This window comes from Alnus glutinosa, chromosome 5, assembly GCF_958979055.1.
Source record: "Alnus glutinosa chromosome 5, dhAlnGlut1.1, whole genome shotgun sequence".
In the NCBI taxonomy this organism is placed as follows: Eukaryota; Viridiplantae; Streptophyta; class Magnoliopsida; order Fagales; family Betulaceae; genus Alnus; species Alnus glutinosa.
Window position 1 is genome coordinate 11654477 of NC_084890.1, and position 15656 is coordinate 11670132.

A 15656-nucleotide genomic window follows, 5' to 3' on the forward strand; every position below is an offset into this window, starting at 1 on the left:
GTTGTAAAATGCTAGTAAGTGTTGTTGCATTACTCTTTCATCTGTCCTTTTTTGGGCAATTTTAATATGTTGCGATGGGACTAGGTTGATTTTATGCCTAAAATATTATTGAAATATGATACATTGCTACCCTAAGACACAACTATTGATTACATTTGTCTACGTGGCAACTTTTACTTTTTATTTTTTATTTTTGTAGGAAAAAAAAAAAATTCTTAAAGCTAGTCAGGGGACCACCTTACCTATGTGGTAAGGTAGTTAAGAGTTGTATCTTAGAGTGGCAAAAGATCATATCTCAATAAGATCATATATCAATATTATTATGTTACTCCCTTGAGATTTGCTTGATGGCAGGTCATGCTTTTGACTTTCCATAGGTGACGATGCTAAGGGGACGAGACTCATGTCCATTATCTAGGGTTGAAATTAGGCTATGGCTCCAGTCGAGGGAGCACCTGTGAATCCCTTGTTTTGTACACCGTCTAAACCCTTCTTAACGGGTGTCCAACGAGTAGGGTGTCACTATAATCATATCCAAATTGGGAGTACCAACGTTTGGTCTCCACTTCATACCCTTTTAACTAAAAAAAAAAAAGTAAAAAAAAAAAAAGAAAAAAGATTGTCCAAAGATAATAACGTAATGATCGGATAAGCTGATATAAAAATTTGGGAATCTGCATGTCATTTATTTCGGAGTGGATTTTAATTCTAATTATGATATTATATCGAAAAGGATTGGATTTCGATTTACATTATAATATGTGTTTAACAAACAACTTAAGAATCCCACATAAATTTCTTACAAATTAGTTTGTAAAAAATTTTTTACAAATCAACTGTTAATAGTAATGTCATTTGCATGTGAGAAGCACCGTTTTTTTTTTAATTGTAAGTGCTTTTCACTTGCTTTTTTAATAGCTTAAAGAACACATGTCACTTTTGGAGTCTCATTTGTATGAATTTTTTACAAACTAATTTGTAGGAAATTTGTGTAGGTCATAGTACCACATACATGTGTTCACTGAAACTTAACTATATCCAACCAGAAAATAAACTTACTACCATTTGTTCAAGAGAAATGCTCTAGTAGTTTAGAAGTATAACTTTTTATCAAATAGCTCCAAGAGCATTCTTTAAGTAGCCTTGGAAAATTTTACTAGTCAAAATATTTAAAAATGAATTTTCTCTATTTATTGCTGTGGTCCCAAAACTTTTTTTTTATACAAATGAAATCAGATAAAAAAGTGTTACAAGCATTACTCGTTGCCTCAGATATCCAAGTATATGAGCGGCAATTTTGTGAATTCTTATGATAATTCACAGGGGAGATGGTTGTTTTGGATATGTAATCGCCGTAAGCTTTTGCAAGAACTCAAACTCTTGGGAATTTCACCTTCGAGAGACTTAGTGAAGAGGATGAGCTTAATAAGTCGACTTGAGTTGCGTAAGCTTTTGGGTATTTTTCTGATGAGAAAATTGGTTGAAAGGTCGAGTATAGTGACTCAGTGAAGAGAAATGCTAGACATCACAACACTTTTTTCTAGAATTTGGTTCCAACCTGATGTGTCACAATCCTATGAGATTTTAATACACTTTCTAAAATGATAGATCTTATAGGATTGTGACACATTAGGTCAAAAAAAAAAAAAAAAAAAGTGTTTGGAGCATTTCGTTCTATCTTCAAGGTCTTTGGAGATGATGTCTTGCTGGTTAAAGAAGTTAAAGGACCCAGAATCTTTTCGGTAAAGTTGCTGGAGAAAAGATGGAGAATATCTCCAAGATTTACTATTGAATTATCAGCTCCGGAATCTCTCTCAAAAGATAATTGTCACTAAGATCTAGTGAGACCATTTAAAAAAGTTATCTTGCAATAGGACCCCAAATGAGTCAATCAAAACTCACCGTTTTGGACTAATTTGCTGTCCTTTTTTTCAAAAAATTTGATGACGTGTCATGATGATGTGGCATGACCGAGTGTTCAACTCTTGGGGAGAGAGGTCGACACATGTTAACTTTGTAATTTAGTATTACGTGACATGAATATTAAAAAATTAGAATAATGCTACATTTCATGTTTATTTATCATATACATTTTACACCAATTAATATATCATGTTTTGATTTTTTTTTTTTTTTTTTTTTTCTCTTTTCCTTTAAGTGGCCAAAACAAGAAGCTAATTAAAATAGATTAGGTTAAAAGTATGTTTGAAATTGCGTTTGACAGTTTAAAAAATACTTTTAGTACCTAAAAAGCTTTATAAAACAAAAAGATGAACTGTTTAGTAAAATACTCTAAAAATACTTCTTTTATTTTTTTACTCTAAAAGAGTCCAAACCCATTTTGAAAAAATCTTCTATGTATATATATATATAGTTTTTTTGGCTTAAAAAAAAAAAAAAAAAAAAAACTCTTTGTTGTTACAATTTCTGGTTTGGTGTCGTGTCAACTTGTGATTCACTTCTCTCGAGATCTGCAAAATAACAAAGACTTGTCGGGTGTACCGACGAGGTCTCACTTCGATGCCTGAGTCATTAATAGACAATTTCAGTGAGTATTGCGAGTATATAAAAAATTAGATAATTTAGAATGGTTTGATACTTGGGGTAGCAGTCTATTTATAAGTATATAGATGTGGTTGGAGTATTTTTCGGGATCCACGATCTGCTCAAGGAGAGAGGGATCCACGATTCTCTCGGGGAGAGAGTGCTCTGTGTATCCCGGGTCTTTCGGAATCCACGATTTCCTCAGGATGATTAAGTAGTCCGAATTTTTCTCAGGGAGTTTCGGGAGAAAGATTCTAAGATATTCTGCCCATATCGCCTCATAGTGATCTCGAGAAATCAGTTCCTGTTCTGCTCATATCGCCTCATAGTGATCTCGAGAAATCAGTTCCTGGGACTAACTGGATATGGACACTCTGCATGCTCTTGTATTCTTGAGCACAAACATTTTCGAGCTGGAGTACATTCCTGAATCTGGTAATCGTGAATGTTCTTAAGATTTTGTAACAAACTTCCAAGACCCTGATGACCGACCGAACCTCTCGGGTCGGTTAAACTCACTAGGCACAAAGTTTGATCATGGGCTTATTTAAACTTTGGGAATAATAATTTTTCCAACACTCTTTTTTAACTTTTAAAATCTTTATTTTTCGGATTGTTATTCCAAGCATGTTCTGCTCGAATGAGATGAGTGCGACTCTTTAGAAACCTTAAAAGAAATTATTGCCCTCTTTTATTATAATCCTTAAAGTAATCACCACCGGGGCCAGGGAGCTTTCATTGGTCTTTGGATTTTCCTTTCTCTCTTGTTTCTAATTTCTATGACTCTATCTACTTTCTAGGCCTAAAAAGAAAAAGCCCATAAATTTGGCAGCCTTTGTTCTACTTTGAGCTCCAATTCATTCCACCACCAGTGCTGACCCACCTCCATCATTGGGCGTCCCATCTAACGTCACTCGCGCGTAAAGTCCCGTGAACATCACTGCCCAATTAGAAAACCTGCAGAGCTCATATCTGATTTCACCCGAAATGGACGCGCGTGGGACATTCACATCACCGCTCTTTCCCCTCACACCATGCTTTCCCAAATTCTTAGCCCCCTCGGCAACTGCAACTGGTGCACCCAACCAAACCACCCACCTCGCTCTGCTCAGATTCTCAGGCGCACGCGCACGCGCACACACACACGGAGATAGGCCATGGCATTCGGCGAAGAACGAGAGAACTACGTCTACATCGCTAAGCTTGCCGAGCAAGCCGAGCGCTACGACGGTTTGTTTGTTTCTTTCTTCTTCTTTTCTTTTTTTTTTTTTTCCTGCATTTTCTCGCTATCGAAACTGGTGTTATAGCTTGTGTTTAAGCTTTAATCCTTGGGTTTTGGCAGAAATGGTGGATGCGATAAAGAAAGTGGCGAAACTGGGAGTGGAGCTGACCGTGGATGAGCGGAACCTATTGTCCGTTGGGTACAAGAACGTGGTTGGAGCTCGCAGAGCGTCGTGGAGGATCCTATCGTCGATCGAGCAGAAAGAGGAAGGCAAAGGGAACGCTCGGAACGTGGAGCGGATCAAGCAGTACAGGCACAAGGTAGAGTCCGAGCTCTCCAGCATTTGCGGCGACATCATGATCGTCATCGACGAGCATCTCATCCCTGCGTGCATGGCTGGAGAGTCCACCGTGTTCTTCTACAAAATGTGAGTGATTTCTCCTTGGTTGTAGCTGTGGTTTGGGAGATTTAGGCTATTGGATGGGCTGGGAGTTAGTGTTTTCGGCGTGGTTGCAGGAAAGGGGATTATTATCGGTATTTGGCGGAGTTCAAGACTGGTGATGAGAGGGAAGAGGCTGCTGATCAGTCGAAGAAAGCGTATCAGGTGATGTCGGTTTTAGATGCTCTTGGATTGGGTTTGTGCTTTGTTTGTTGGCTAAGAAAGTGAAGGATCATAAAAGGAAGGAAGCACAAATTATGAATCCTAGCTTAGATTTTTTATTTTATTTTTTGTGTTCTGTCACAACCAAATGTATTGAAGTTTTGATGTTGATAGTGGAAATACAAAATGCAAGTATATATGATTGTGTTGCCTGTCATTTAGGTTCTGGTGTTATCTTAACAATAGATCTTGTTGGATTGAGATGGCTAATAAGGCTATGTTCTTATGATTTTAAATTAACAATGAAGAATTGATAGTTGATCCTTTGATTGCAAGGATGTGTACTTTTTGCTTTTGTGGTACACTGTGTAGTTACTTGTGCATTGTGCCCATTTGAAGCTGTTTGCTTTCACTGAGGAGTTCATGTTGTTTCTTGAATTTCTCTTTTTATGACCTTTCACCTAATTCTTCAAAATAGAGGTTGCTTTTGACCCTTGTGATATATATTTACTCTGTGGATGATGAAAAAAGTAGAGATAGAGAGAGTTCAAATGGTTATACTGGTTTGAGGGACGAACTCTCAGCTCTGTTTTTCTGTTGAATGCTAAAATGGTTTCCAACTCTTTTGACCATTTGAATTGGTCCAATCTGTTCACCTCCTGCCTAATTCTTTTTTCAGACAGCTTCTACTACAGCAGAGGCTGAATTACCTCCTACTCATCCCATCAGACTGGGTTTGGCCTTGAACTACTCTGTGTTTTATTATGAGATTATGAACTCTCCTGAAAGGTATAAGTATGCTATTCTTTGTTCTTTGCTGTTGTTTTATTATAAAGTAGTTTCTTTGTTTGAGGGGGGGAGGGAGGGAGTTTACTTGTTTGTACCTCATACATGCCAATTTTTTACCTCAGGGAGGGAGGGAGGGAGAGAGAGAGTTTACTTGTTTGTACCTCATACATGCTAATTTTTTACCTCAGGGCTTGTTACCTGGCAAAGCAAGCTTTTGATGAAGCTATCTCGGAGTTGGATAACTTGAGCGAGGAGTCTTACAAAGACAGCACATTAATTATGCAGCTCTTGAGGGACAACCTCACATTATGGACTTCTGACATTCCAGAGAATGAAGGTAATTCCTATATCTTTCTATGATAAATTAATGTTATCTAGACTTTTACTTGTAATGATACTTCAGTCACTACTGTCAAATCTCATTATTTAACATCTTCTTGGGTAAAAAGCTCATGCTATATCTGTTCTATCGAGAAAGAGGGAAGGATGCTTGTCTTTCTTTTTTCAAATTCATGACTTGTCTGATTATGTTACAAAGTTCTATGATCTATGTAATTTTTTTTTTTTGGTGGGGGGGGGGGGGGGGGGGGGGGCGGGGGGGGGTTATAGGTAGAGGGCATTACTTGCAATCATGCCTAATTGCAAGATAGTATAAATTAGTTTAACAGTGGCGACTTCTTCAAGTTAGATGGGACATTATCTGGAGCTAGTGTGTAAGGTCTATGAGTCAATTTGAGTATGAGATCTCAAAAGGATAATATAACATTTTGAAAGCAGAAGAAAGCTGAGGAACCTTTTAGATTCAGATCCAGAATACATTCATTGCTAACTAGGGTCTTGAATAGAACCTGTAAAATGATAACTGTTTGGCTATGTTCATGTATACAGTTATATTCAGGACTTGTTGAAAAATTAATCAAAGAGGGTATTTTTAAGAAAGTAATAATCTGAGTATAGTTCAGAGAGACAATTGAGGTGGATTCTTTTGTCCCTAGTTGCGTTTGAAACTTGCATATATGCTGTCGTATTGACAATTGCCCACTTGATAACTAGGGGTCATAGGCTTTCTTCTTTAGCTCTTCATGTTATCTACAACATGATGCAATGGCGTATCATGTTCAGTCCTGCAGAGACTACTGAATGAGTGATTGAGGCACTTAGGTAAAAATTGTTAGGTTTCAACCTTCTCATCAGTTGTAGTTATCATCTCTATCTTATTGTTCATGATATAATTGGATTTATGACAGTTTGAATTTTTACTTTTTCAGATTGTAGTTAAATATTTTATACAATATTTCAATTTCCTTCTGTGGTTGGAAATCTTGTAAGAATATTGGTCTGCCCTATTATTGGACTGTGCACCAAAACCACTAGTATTATTCATTTTCAGAGTCCAGAATTGTGCTGATTGTGAAACCATGTTCCTACGTGTAGATTTGACATTTTACCTTATTTACTGATGCATCAAATTTTTTCTTGCACGTGTTCTTGGACATCTTGAGGAGGTACAATTGTCACTTTATTCTACCTGGAAATATGAATGTGAATCATTAAAAAAGAAATTGCGGATTCTTTTTTTGTTTGTTTTTCTTTTCTCTTATCTCCTTCCCATTCTCAACTTATTGAGTCAATTTAGGAAGTCTGCCATGTTACTGTTTGTGTATCTGTTGGTGTTAGAGCACTCCCAATGGCTTAGCCATTTCTCCCTTTTAGCTAGAATGGCTAATGAAAAGCTCAAAACAACACCTCCATCGGATTATCTAAACCTAAATGCATAATCCATTCAGCTACAGTGCAATGCCATATGTGGCGTGAACTGTAGCCGAATGGATACCTATTTTATTTTATTTTATTTTTATTTTTTTCCTTTCTTTTGTTTTTTTAATATTTCTCTCACCCCTCTTTATCGCGCCTTTACCCATGGATGAATGATGATTTCTCTCTTTCCAACGTGAGCTTCTTCTTTCCGCAATGGGTTGTCTCTTATTCACTTTGCCTTTCACCATGATTTCTCACGTTTCACATTGCCTCTTTTTCTCTCACGTGTGAATGGGTTTTGTCCTAATGTGATTTTCATGGTGGGTTTTGTCCAATGGAGATCTACTATTACAAAGCTTTGCACTGTGGATGGATTTCGTCCAATGGTGTTTTTTTGTTTTTTCTTGGTGGGTTTCGTCCAAATGTGGGTTTTTAGCAGCAAGAAGCTTATGTACCATGGTGATTTTTCACCATGAGCTTCTTCTGCAACGCATGGGATTTTTTTCACGGTTACCCATGGTGATATACTATTACATACCAAAGCTTTGTACTGTTACCTATGGTGATTTTTCCTCTCACTTGTGCTGGGATTTTCATCCGATTGAATGGTTTGATTTTTCGGTGATGATGGTTGGGGATGGTAAAAATTGTCTGATTTGTGATTCTTCCACCTTTTTGCGATTTTTTATTTCTCTCGTCTACATTCCTCTCATACAGAAGCTGATCCATTTGATTCTTAGTGATGGTGAGATTTTCGATTTATGCTGCCAGCAAATGGGTTATGTTGGTGGAGATGGTTTTTAACAAAAATGAATAAAAAATATTAAAATAGATTATTTTAATAAAATAGAGAAAAAGTTTAGATAAGTGGATGGAAGGAGGTCTTGAAAAATGATTAGCTAAGCTAGAGAAAAATGGGTTTTGATTAGCCATTTTGCATAAAAATATGCCTAAGCCATTGGGAGTGCTTTTAAATTTGTTTATTTCTGAGATGTACTCCTTTTGAGGTGGTTTGGGATTGTGCTTAATGGGTCTTATCTTTCCTTCAAATTTACTTTAGTACAAAAAAATAAAAAGAGTATACTGTTAAGGTTATCTTGTGGAACTGTGATTGGAGCTTGGTTTCTTCGTCTTACTATTGTTCCAAACCCATCTCCTATAATATAATGCATTATGTTTACTCTACCGCAAGGTTATTTGTTTTATTGGCCTTTTGTTTTAAATATTGATTATGTTTCTGGGTGAGTTGGTATTTTCTGTTGTTTTCTTGTATTGCAGCTGAAGAAGCTCACAAGCTGGGCAGTTCTGCTAAAGCGGTTGGAGGTGAAGATGCAGAGGTAGCTTATTTGCTTTTTCAGCAACGATTTTTGTTATGTTTTTGCCCTCAAATCTTTATTTATTTTTTGTGGCAGTGAAGTGAAGCAGTCCGTAGCTTAGGTTTCAAAATGTGTGACGGGGAAAATTGGTGCCTGCCGAGCTATAGGGTGCCTTTACCCTCTCTCTTTCTCTCTCTCAAGATGAATTCTGGTTCTATCAATTTGTTGCTGTCCTGTCTGTGGCTTGTATCTTTGTGATTGTAGTTTGTCTTTGCATTTACCCTACGTGGTGTTGACTTAATCTTCAGGTTTTAAAGGTGTCTTTAGGCGGCCTTTTCTTCATATTCTTCTGTTGAAATTATGCACCATTCTGATGGGATTCGAATATTACCGTTTAATTGTCCTGATTATATATAGAGAGACTAATTCTATTTAGTAGAATGTTATATTACTATTATACACATCTTGCTGATGTGCCAATGAAAATCAATACTTGCATCATTATTTATAAATAAAAAAATAAAAAATCAAATGATTTTTATTTTCTCGTCATTCTAATTGGATGACAGTCGTGTGTGTGCGTGTATCTATATATATTATAGTATCTACGTTCTTGGTTTGACAAATGGTGGATTTTTTTGGGACCAGCAACAAGTATTATGCCTTCTTTCTTATTGGACAAGTTTGAATCAAAACATTATGGGTTAGGTTTGAGTTTTCAGTTGATACCTCCGTTAAGTATATTACCAGAAAACTATTAGTTCGACGTTTGGAAAAGTTTTCATATGAACCTATCTTGAATAAGATCCAAAATGAATTCAATTTTAGAGACAAGAACCCGATCTTATTTCAAAAAAGTTTGAACCAGGTTAATATAGCTCGCCTCCTCCAGACTCCAGTTCTAATAAAAAATATTATTATATAAGAAAAAGTTATTGGAAGCAATCTATAATAACATTAGACGAAGAAGGTGAAAAGAATTCTCTTCTGATTGAATATTTTCACGATTCACAAGATCCTTCTAGGGATATGCCATAAGTTAGACACAATAGACTTTACTTTCAAAACACAACATCATTTTAATATTACACCACTTTTAGAAGAATTTTACTTTGGGTAAAAATAAAGTAACGGAATTACTTTTAAAAAAAAGGGTTAGACTTTACTTTCAGAAGGCAACATCATTTTCATATTTGACCATTATTAAAAGAATTTTACTTTCAGCAAAAAAAAAAAACAGATACGAAATTACTTTTCAAAAGAGTTCAGACTTTACTTTCAGAAGATAGCATCATTTTGATATTAGACAACTATCAGAAGAATCTTACTTTTGGCAAAAGATATTAGACAAAGCATCTTACTTTCGGCAAAAGTAATCACATAATTACTGTTTAAAAAGGTCGGCACTATTTGCCACTGTTCATTGCATAATTTAATATTTTACTCTCTCTTTTGGACCCTATTTAAGGACTCCTTTAATTTGTATCACGCGGATCAAATTTTATCATCTTCTCTAGCTCCTTCAAGAAGCCTTCTTTGCATCCATTTCTCTTATCTCATAATTCCCTTTGTATCTTTATCACCCATCACTGTAATATTTTCAATATTAAAATTAAAATCAGTTTTTGAAGTTCAAAGATTTATGCAAGCTAGTAAGTTTTGAAGTGTTAAACCAAACGCACCATTCGCAAGAATGGAATAGACCACGAGCAATAGGAAGCTCCTCAGTGTTGGTCTTACTTTCTTTCATCGGAGAGCCACAATATTAATGGAGAGGTTGTAGATTATATATAGAAGGACAAGAGAGAGAGAGAGAGAGAGAGTTAATTGCTAGGCAGCATGGCGAAGACCAGGGGATGGAACTGTACGTTCAAAGTGAGAAAAGATTAGGGTTTTCTGTGCATAAGGAGGGTTGGATTGAATTTGGAATCCTAAAACTACTAAATAATCCTTCTTAATTAGTGTGTATTTATAGTTCATTATGAAATTAACTTGGGAAGATCATATATATATATATATATCATACGTAGTTATAGTCCGATCCATTTTTAATATTTATAAAAAGCTCATTAATTTGTACTACGTACAAACACAACACAAATCGATCCTTGAAAATGATTATGGACCAATTACTGAAAACCGTAAGGTGATCAGGTGCATTTGATCACAAGGACCCACAAATCTAATGGTAATTAAATTTACAAGAATAGGACAGGGAAGAACCAATGGGGAGGACCAATAGCATGTCTCTTTTAGGAGTACGTACTAGCTATTCTTGGTGGAATTATTCTTGTCATTTTTCTTAATATTATTATTTTTAAAGAAAATGCAGAAACAAAGTATTGAAGACAAAGAGAGATTCAAGGAACGGAAGAGCTGGTCAAATAATTTTTTCCAACCACACAAACAGGGGAACAATGACAACCTCAAACAAATAACAAGCGAACCAGAAGGCCAGGCCTTCAACAAATTCCCCACCAATAATTTGCATCCGTTTCTTTTATTATAAAACAGAGCTCCGTTTCTTTGTACCTAGCTCGTCCTCTGAATCAAATCTTCCACCCAAATAATTAAGGAAGAATGGCAAAGTCTATTATCATCCAGGCCGCTGCCCTTTGCTTCTTGTCCCTCCTTGCTTTCGCTTACTGCGAAGACCGCTTCTTTGTGGAGGGCAGAGTTTACTGCGACACCTGCCGTATCCAATTCGTCACCAAGCTCACCAAGTACATGAAAGGTAACAACTTTATTTTCTGTCTAAACTTGATAAATCACCACGTTCGAACTCTGAAAATAAATGTTATAGTATAGATTAAATGATTAAATTTATGTGTTTCTATATTAACTTAAGCTTTTGATCTGATAATGCTGCAGGTGCAAAGGTGGGGTTAGAGTGCAAGGACCGTGAAGGCGGTAGCTTAATATACAGCAGTGAGGCTGAGACAGACGAGTCGGGAACCTACCGCCTTCCGGTGGACGGAGACCACGAGGAGGAGATATGCGAAGTGGTGCTGAAGAAGAGCAGTGACCCTGAGTGCGACGAGGTGAGCAAGGATCCTTTCCTGAAGAAAAGCGCAAGGATCAGCCTCACAAAGAACAATGGCATTTCAAGCCCAGTACGCCTTGCCAATCCTCTCGGCTTCATGAAGAAGACACCTCTTCCTGGGTGCACTGAGGCCCTCAGGGAGCTCGGAATGACCGCCGACGATATTGTCCAATAAATTAATTAAGATGATAATTTCACATAGGGAATCCCTTTGATTTGTTACCGATCGATCAAATAAACTGAGTTTTTTTTTTTTTTTTTTTTTTATTCTTTTACGTACGTATTATGAAAAAGTTATGTATGTATCAATGAGAGGGGTTTTTCTAGCCTAACTCGATCCCAACCTTAATTTGTCTTGTAGGCTAGTACCCCTTTTGTTATAGTTCTTGGCGTTCGGATGATTCATTTCTAATCGATTGTTATAAGGGTTTAATCGTGCTTATGTATCCTTCCTGCATATTAGCATATATATATATATATATATACAAAGGAACCATGCATGCAGCATAAATCTCTTGCAGAATGAATTCTATATCATAATAACTTTTTGAATGTATTCCATATTTTCTATAATTTTCCAACTTTAGATTATTGCTATCATTAGTTTATTGCCTTTCTAAATTTTGCCTGCTATTATAAGAGAATCATTAATGGATGTATTGAGAGAGTAGTTTTAAATCAACAAAATTCTGGATTTCTTTTCTTAACGTTTTTGTTGAGTTTGTGAATTAATTAGCTACATAATTAATATTTTGTTTTAGTATTAACTAGCACCAACACAAAATAAAATAAAATAAAAAAACATATAAGGATGGTATTGTTAAATTAGCTTCTTCTTCTTCTTTTTTTTCTTCAAAACTTTCATCCCCACTTGAGTCCTCTATCCGACATAATGAACTTTTGCATTTGCTTATGATAATTACTTTTTCGACACTATATTTATTGCTTTTCGTTCTTGCACTCTTGGACGAGTTTTTTAAAATTATTATTAAATTCAAACAGATCATTGAATTTAATAATAATTTACTTTTTCAATAAGTGTGAGAATTGAAGAGTGGAAGTAGCTAGAGGTGTACGTACGTTAATGCATTACTCTTATTTTTTACCTTATATATTTATTCACTATTTAAAAAATAATTTGTGTTTAGATCTGTTTTATTTCATCTTACCTAGCCTTTTAGTGGTGAGATTTGAAAAACACACGAAAAAAAAAAAAGAGTTAAGGAATCTACCCTATTGCTTTTCCTTTCTGTATTTATTAATTATATAAAAACATTTGAGTCTAATTTTTTTTTTTTTTTTTGTTTATTTTTTTATGTTTTATGTTTTATGTTTTATCTTCATCTTCATCTTGCCCTTTTATTTTCGTTTTATTTCTTTACTAGATTACCTTATTTTCCTTAATTAAATTATTCTGTAATTCAGTTATTTAATATTAATAATAATAAAAAAAACTACATTACCATAACTCGGGAAAAAAAAAAACCTTTTAACGTATGCTTGTTAATTTATTTGGAAAAGTATTTTTAATTTTTAATTTAAAAAGTTATTCTGATATAACATAAATGTGAAAGCTAGCTGATTTTAATTAGAAGTATTATATATTTTAAAAAGTGTTAAAATATGTTGTTTTGCTAACGTTTTTGTTTTGAGAGAAAAAATGTTTTACGCTGTTTATTAATTTATTTTTTTTAGAGGAAAAAATTGAAAACAAAATACAAAAATGTTAGCAAATATGGCGCGCACCATATAATTTCACTAATATTAGGTGGTCTTGGACATCTCTTAACTCCAAAAGCAAATTAACTCATGAGATGAGGCATTTCCTCACACTTATAAACTGACTACCAAGCCATTTCCACAACCGATGTGGGATAATTAACCCACACAATCTCTCTTTCACACATCAGGCATTAAGTTGGAGTAGAAACAACTCGTTTTTCTTGCGGACTGTTGGGCTTAAGACTTGTTGATAAACCTAAGCTTTGATACTAGTGGTGGATAGTCGATCTTGAATCTCTCTCAACTCAAAAAATTAGCTCGTAAGGTGAGACTTTTCTTCACACTTATAAATTGACTACCAAGTCCCTTTCACAATCAATGTAGGATAATTCCAACCAATATATATATATATATATATATGAAAGTTGCTACGGATAGGAACATTTTTGTTCCAAAAGTCGATATTTTTATTCACGTGTTGAGAATCGTAGAGACGTCGGGCATCACAAATTACAAGCCATCGCACGTTATACCGTACAATTATTTTTACTATTTTATTTCAATATATATATATATATATCATTTTCGTCCTTAATCTTGAAAATAAAATATATTATTCGTTGAAAATAATTTCTTGTTACTTGATTGTGACAAAAGCCCTTGTGAAAATAGACATTATTCTACGATATGCTCGCACGTGATTGATAGATGTCCAATCTAGCATTCGTTGCCTACCCCTTTATTTATTTTTTATTTTTTAATTTAATTTAATTATTTATTTTTTTCCCTGGGCACTGTTCCTATTTGTTTTAACATGTATACAAAGAATTCCACACCATTTTACGAGGATAAAATTCCATTAATATGAACACCCTAAATTTACAGTCAACGTACATCAGAAACTTTTTTATGTAAATCAGGATGGCCATGGCCCACATATCAACACTATCGGATGGTATATATTCATGTGATTGCACTGATGCATGCATGTTATGGCTATAGAGTAGCTTACGGTTTTGTGTAATCCATGGGATCATCATATATGCCTCAACTTTTGATGGTCATGCAGCCATCTTATCCATCCACTTTGCCCGTATCCAAGATTAATTGCATCCGTTGATTTCCCGTGCCCTTAAGTTTGATAAATTTGGATCATAGCCCTCTGATCAGATTGATTTTGGCCTATACATAAAATGGCACGGAAAACAATGGTCAACCTATTAATATATTCATTTCTGAACAGCGATAAATGAATAATCATTGATCTTCATGGTGCACTCCAATACAGAATACCATCCCTAATTAAGATTTATCACTAATTAATACATAATTTTAACTAAGCTAAAGCCTGTCTGTATGTACAGTACCATAAGGCGGCTATCAAGAATTATATATATTTTTTTTTTGGATCTGGTTGATATTACTGAAATATGGAAAAGAAAAAGAAAAAGAAAAAGAAAGCAAGATCAAGGACATGCTTGACCACCTGAGCCACTCCTCTGCCGCTTCGCCGGGAAAACATTCCGGTAACCTCCCTGGGCCGCCATGACATGCCACTCCTCGACCACTGATCCATCAAAGTCAAACTGGTGCAACCCATCAGCATCATACAAGCAACCCTCAGAGAACCCACCTAGCCCGTGAGGCGGCGGCTTGGTTTTCCGCCGGCCGGCACCGATCGGCACGTTCCGGAGAGCCCCGCCGGCCGTCCAGTACCTCTGGCAGCCCTTACAGAAATGCCTAGGCTGGTTGACGTTGTAGTTGTTGAAGTAACAAAACTTAGTCTCCATGCTCTTGCATCTTGGGCATGGTATGATCTTATCCGGCCTCTTTTCCACCGTTTGATCAGCCCCTTTCTGTTCTTCCTTCACCTGTCTACTCTGCAATGTTATCGTCGCCCCAAATAGCTTGATTCCATTTCCGGGGACATCCTGGGTGCCTTGGCCGTTAGCCATGAGAGAGAGAGAGAGAGAGAGAGAGAGAGAGATGGCCCGGAAAAGGTAATCTGAGAAGAGAGAGAAGTTTGGCAGGTTGGGGAGAGAGTTTGTAGAGGTGGTTAGATATATAGGTGAGGCATAAAAGTGATTCTAAAACGGAAAACCATTGCACAAAATCAATGTGACAGTCGCCAAAAAGGGCAGGTTGGTGGAGAAGAAAAGCTGAGGATGAGCTTTTTGTACACATCATTACTTCACGTCATCATCGAGCTGGGTTGAAAAGTCCAAATTTTGGGTCCCAGTCCAGGTAGGTTGCGTACAACGTGTCAAAGGTGATCGAGAGAATAAAGAGATAAAGGCTTCTTCTAATGAAGTTCTTCTATAGTACTCTAACCAAATTAAATTAAAAAATTAAAGCAATAAAGAGATAATTTTGCTTTGAAAAATTGCCATGCAATTTGTCAATTACTTTCAATGGATTACTATGCCACATCATTAGACATCCATATATATATATATATATATATCCGTAAAAGGTTTTGCAATACACTTCAAAACACTTCTCTTTTGCCATCTATCTTCCTCAAGGTTTAAGAGGCACTGGATATATAGGTACACCAGGATCGATCTCTTGCTATATTTTAAAGAAATTGTTAATTCTTAAATTATGAAATTAATGTCACTTTTACGTATTGAAAAGCTTAAAAAATAACACCTATAAAAA

General features: G+C 35.7%; 3 protein-coding genes across 4 annotated transcripts; 2 read left to right on the forward strand and 1 right to left on the reverse strand.

Annotated features, from left to right (window-relative positions):
* The first annotated feature begins 3599 nt into the window (after positions 1–3599).
* LOC133868357 (14-3-3-like protein B) lies at positions 3600–8665 on the forward strand. 2 transcript variants are annotated; one of them, XM_062305228.1, is made up of 7 exons: positions 3600–3774; positions 3887–4193; positions 4283–4370; positions 5047–5156; positions 5345–5493; positions 8193–8251; positions 8327–8665. In XM_062305228.1, the coding sequence occupies exons 1-7, from the start codon at positions 3702–3704 to the stop codon at positions 8327–8329; spliced, it is 789 nt and encodes a 262-aa protein (XP_062161212.1). In that variant the 5' UTR covers positions 3600–3701; the 3' UTR covers positions 8330–8665. The 2 variants fall into 2 exon arrangements, with proteins under 2 accessions (XP_062161212.1, XP_062161213.1); XM_062305229.1 differs by having other exon boundaries at positions 8332–8665.
* A 2089-nt stretch (positions 8666–10754) lies between these two features.
* On the forward strand, positions 10755–11448 carry LOC133869933 (olee1-like protein). The gene is made up of 2 exons (XM_062307029.1): positions 10755–10964; positions 11102–11448. Exons 1-2 carry the CDS (start codon positions 10811–10813, stop codon positions 11446–11448), a joined length of 501 nt encoding a protein of 166 aa, XP_062163013.1. The 5' UTR covers positions 10755–10810.
* Positions 11449–13833: 2385 nt separating this feature from the next.
* On the reverse strand, positions 13834–15143 carry LOC133868516 (dof zinc finger protein DOF1.5). Its single transcript, XM_062305430.1, has 2 exons — positions 14482–15143; positions 13834–14177 (listed from the first exon to the last, which is right to left on the reverse strand). Exons 1-2 carry the CDS (start codon positions 14948–14950, stop codon positions 14128–14130), a joined length of 519 nt encoding a protein of 172 aa, XP_062161414.1. The 5' UTR covers positions 14951–15143; the 3' UTR covers positions 13834–14127.
* Positions 15144–15656: the final 513 nt, after the last annotated feature.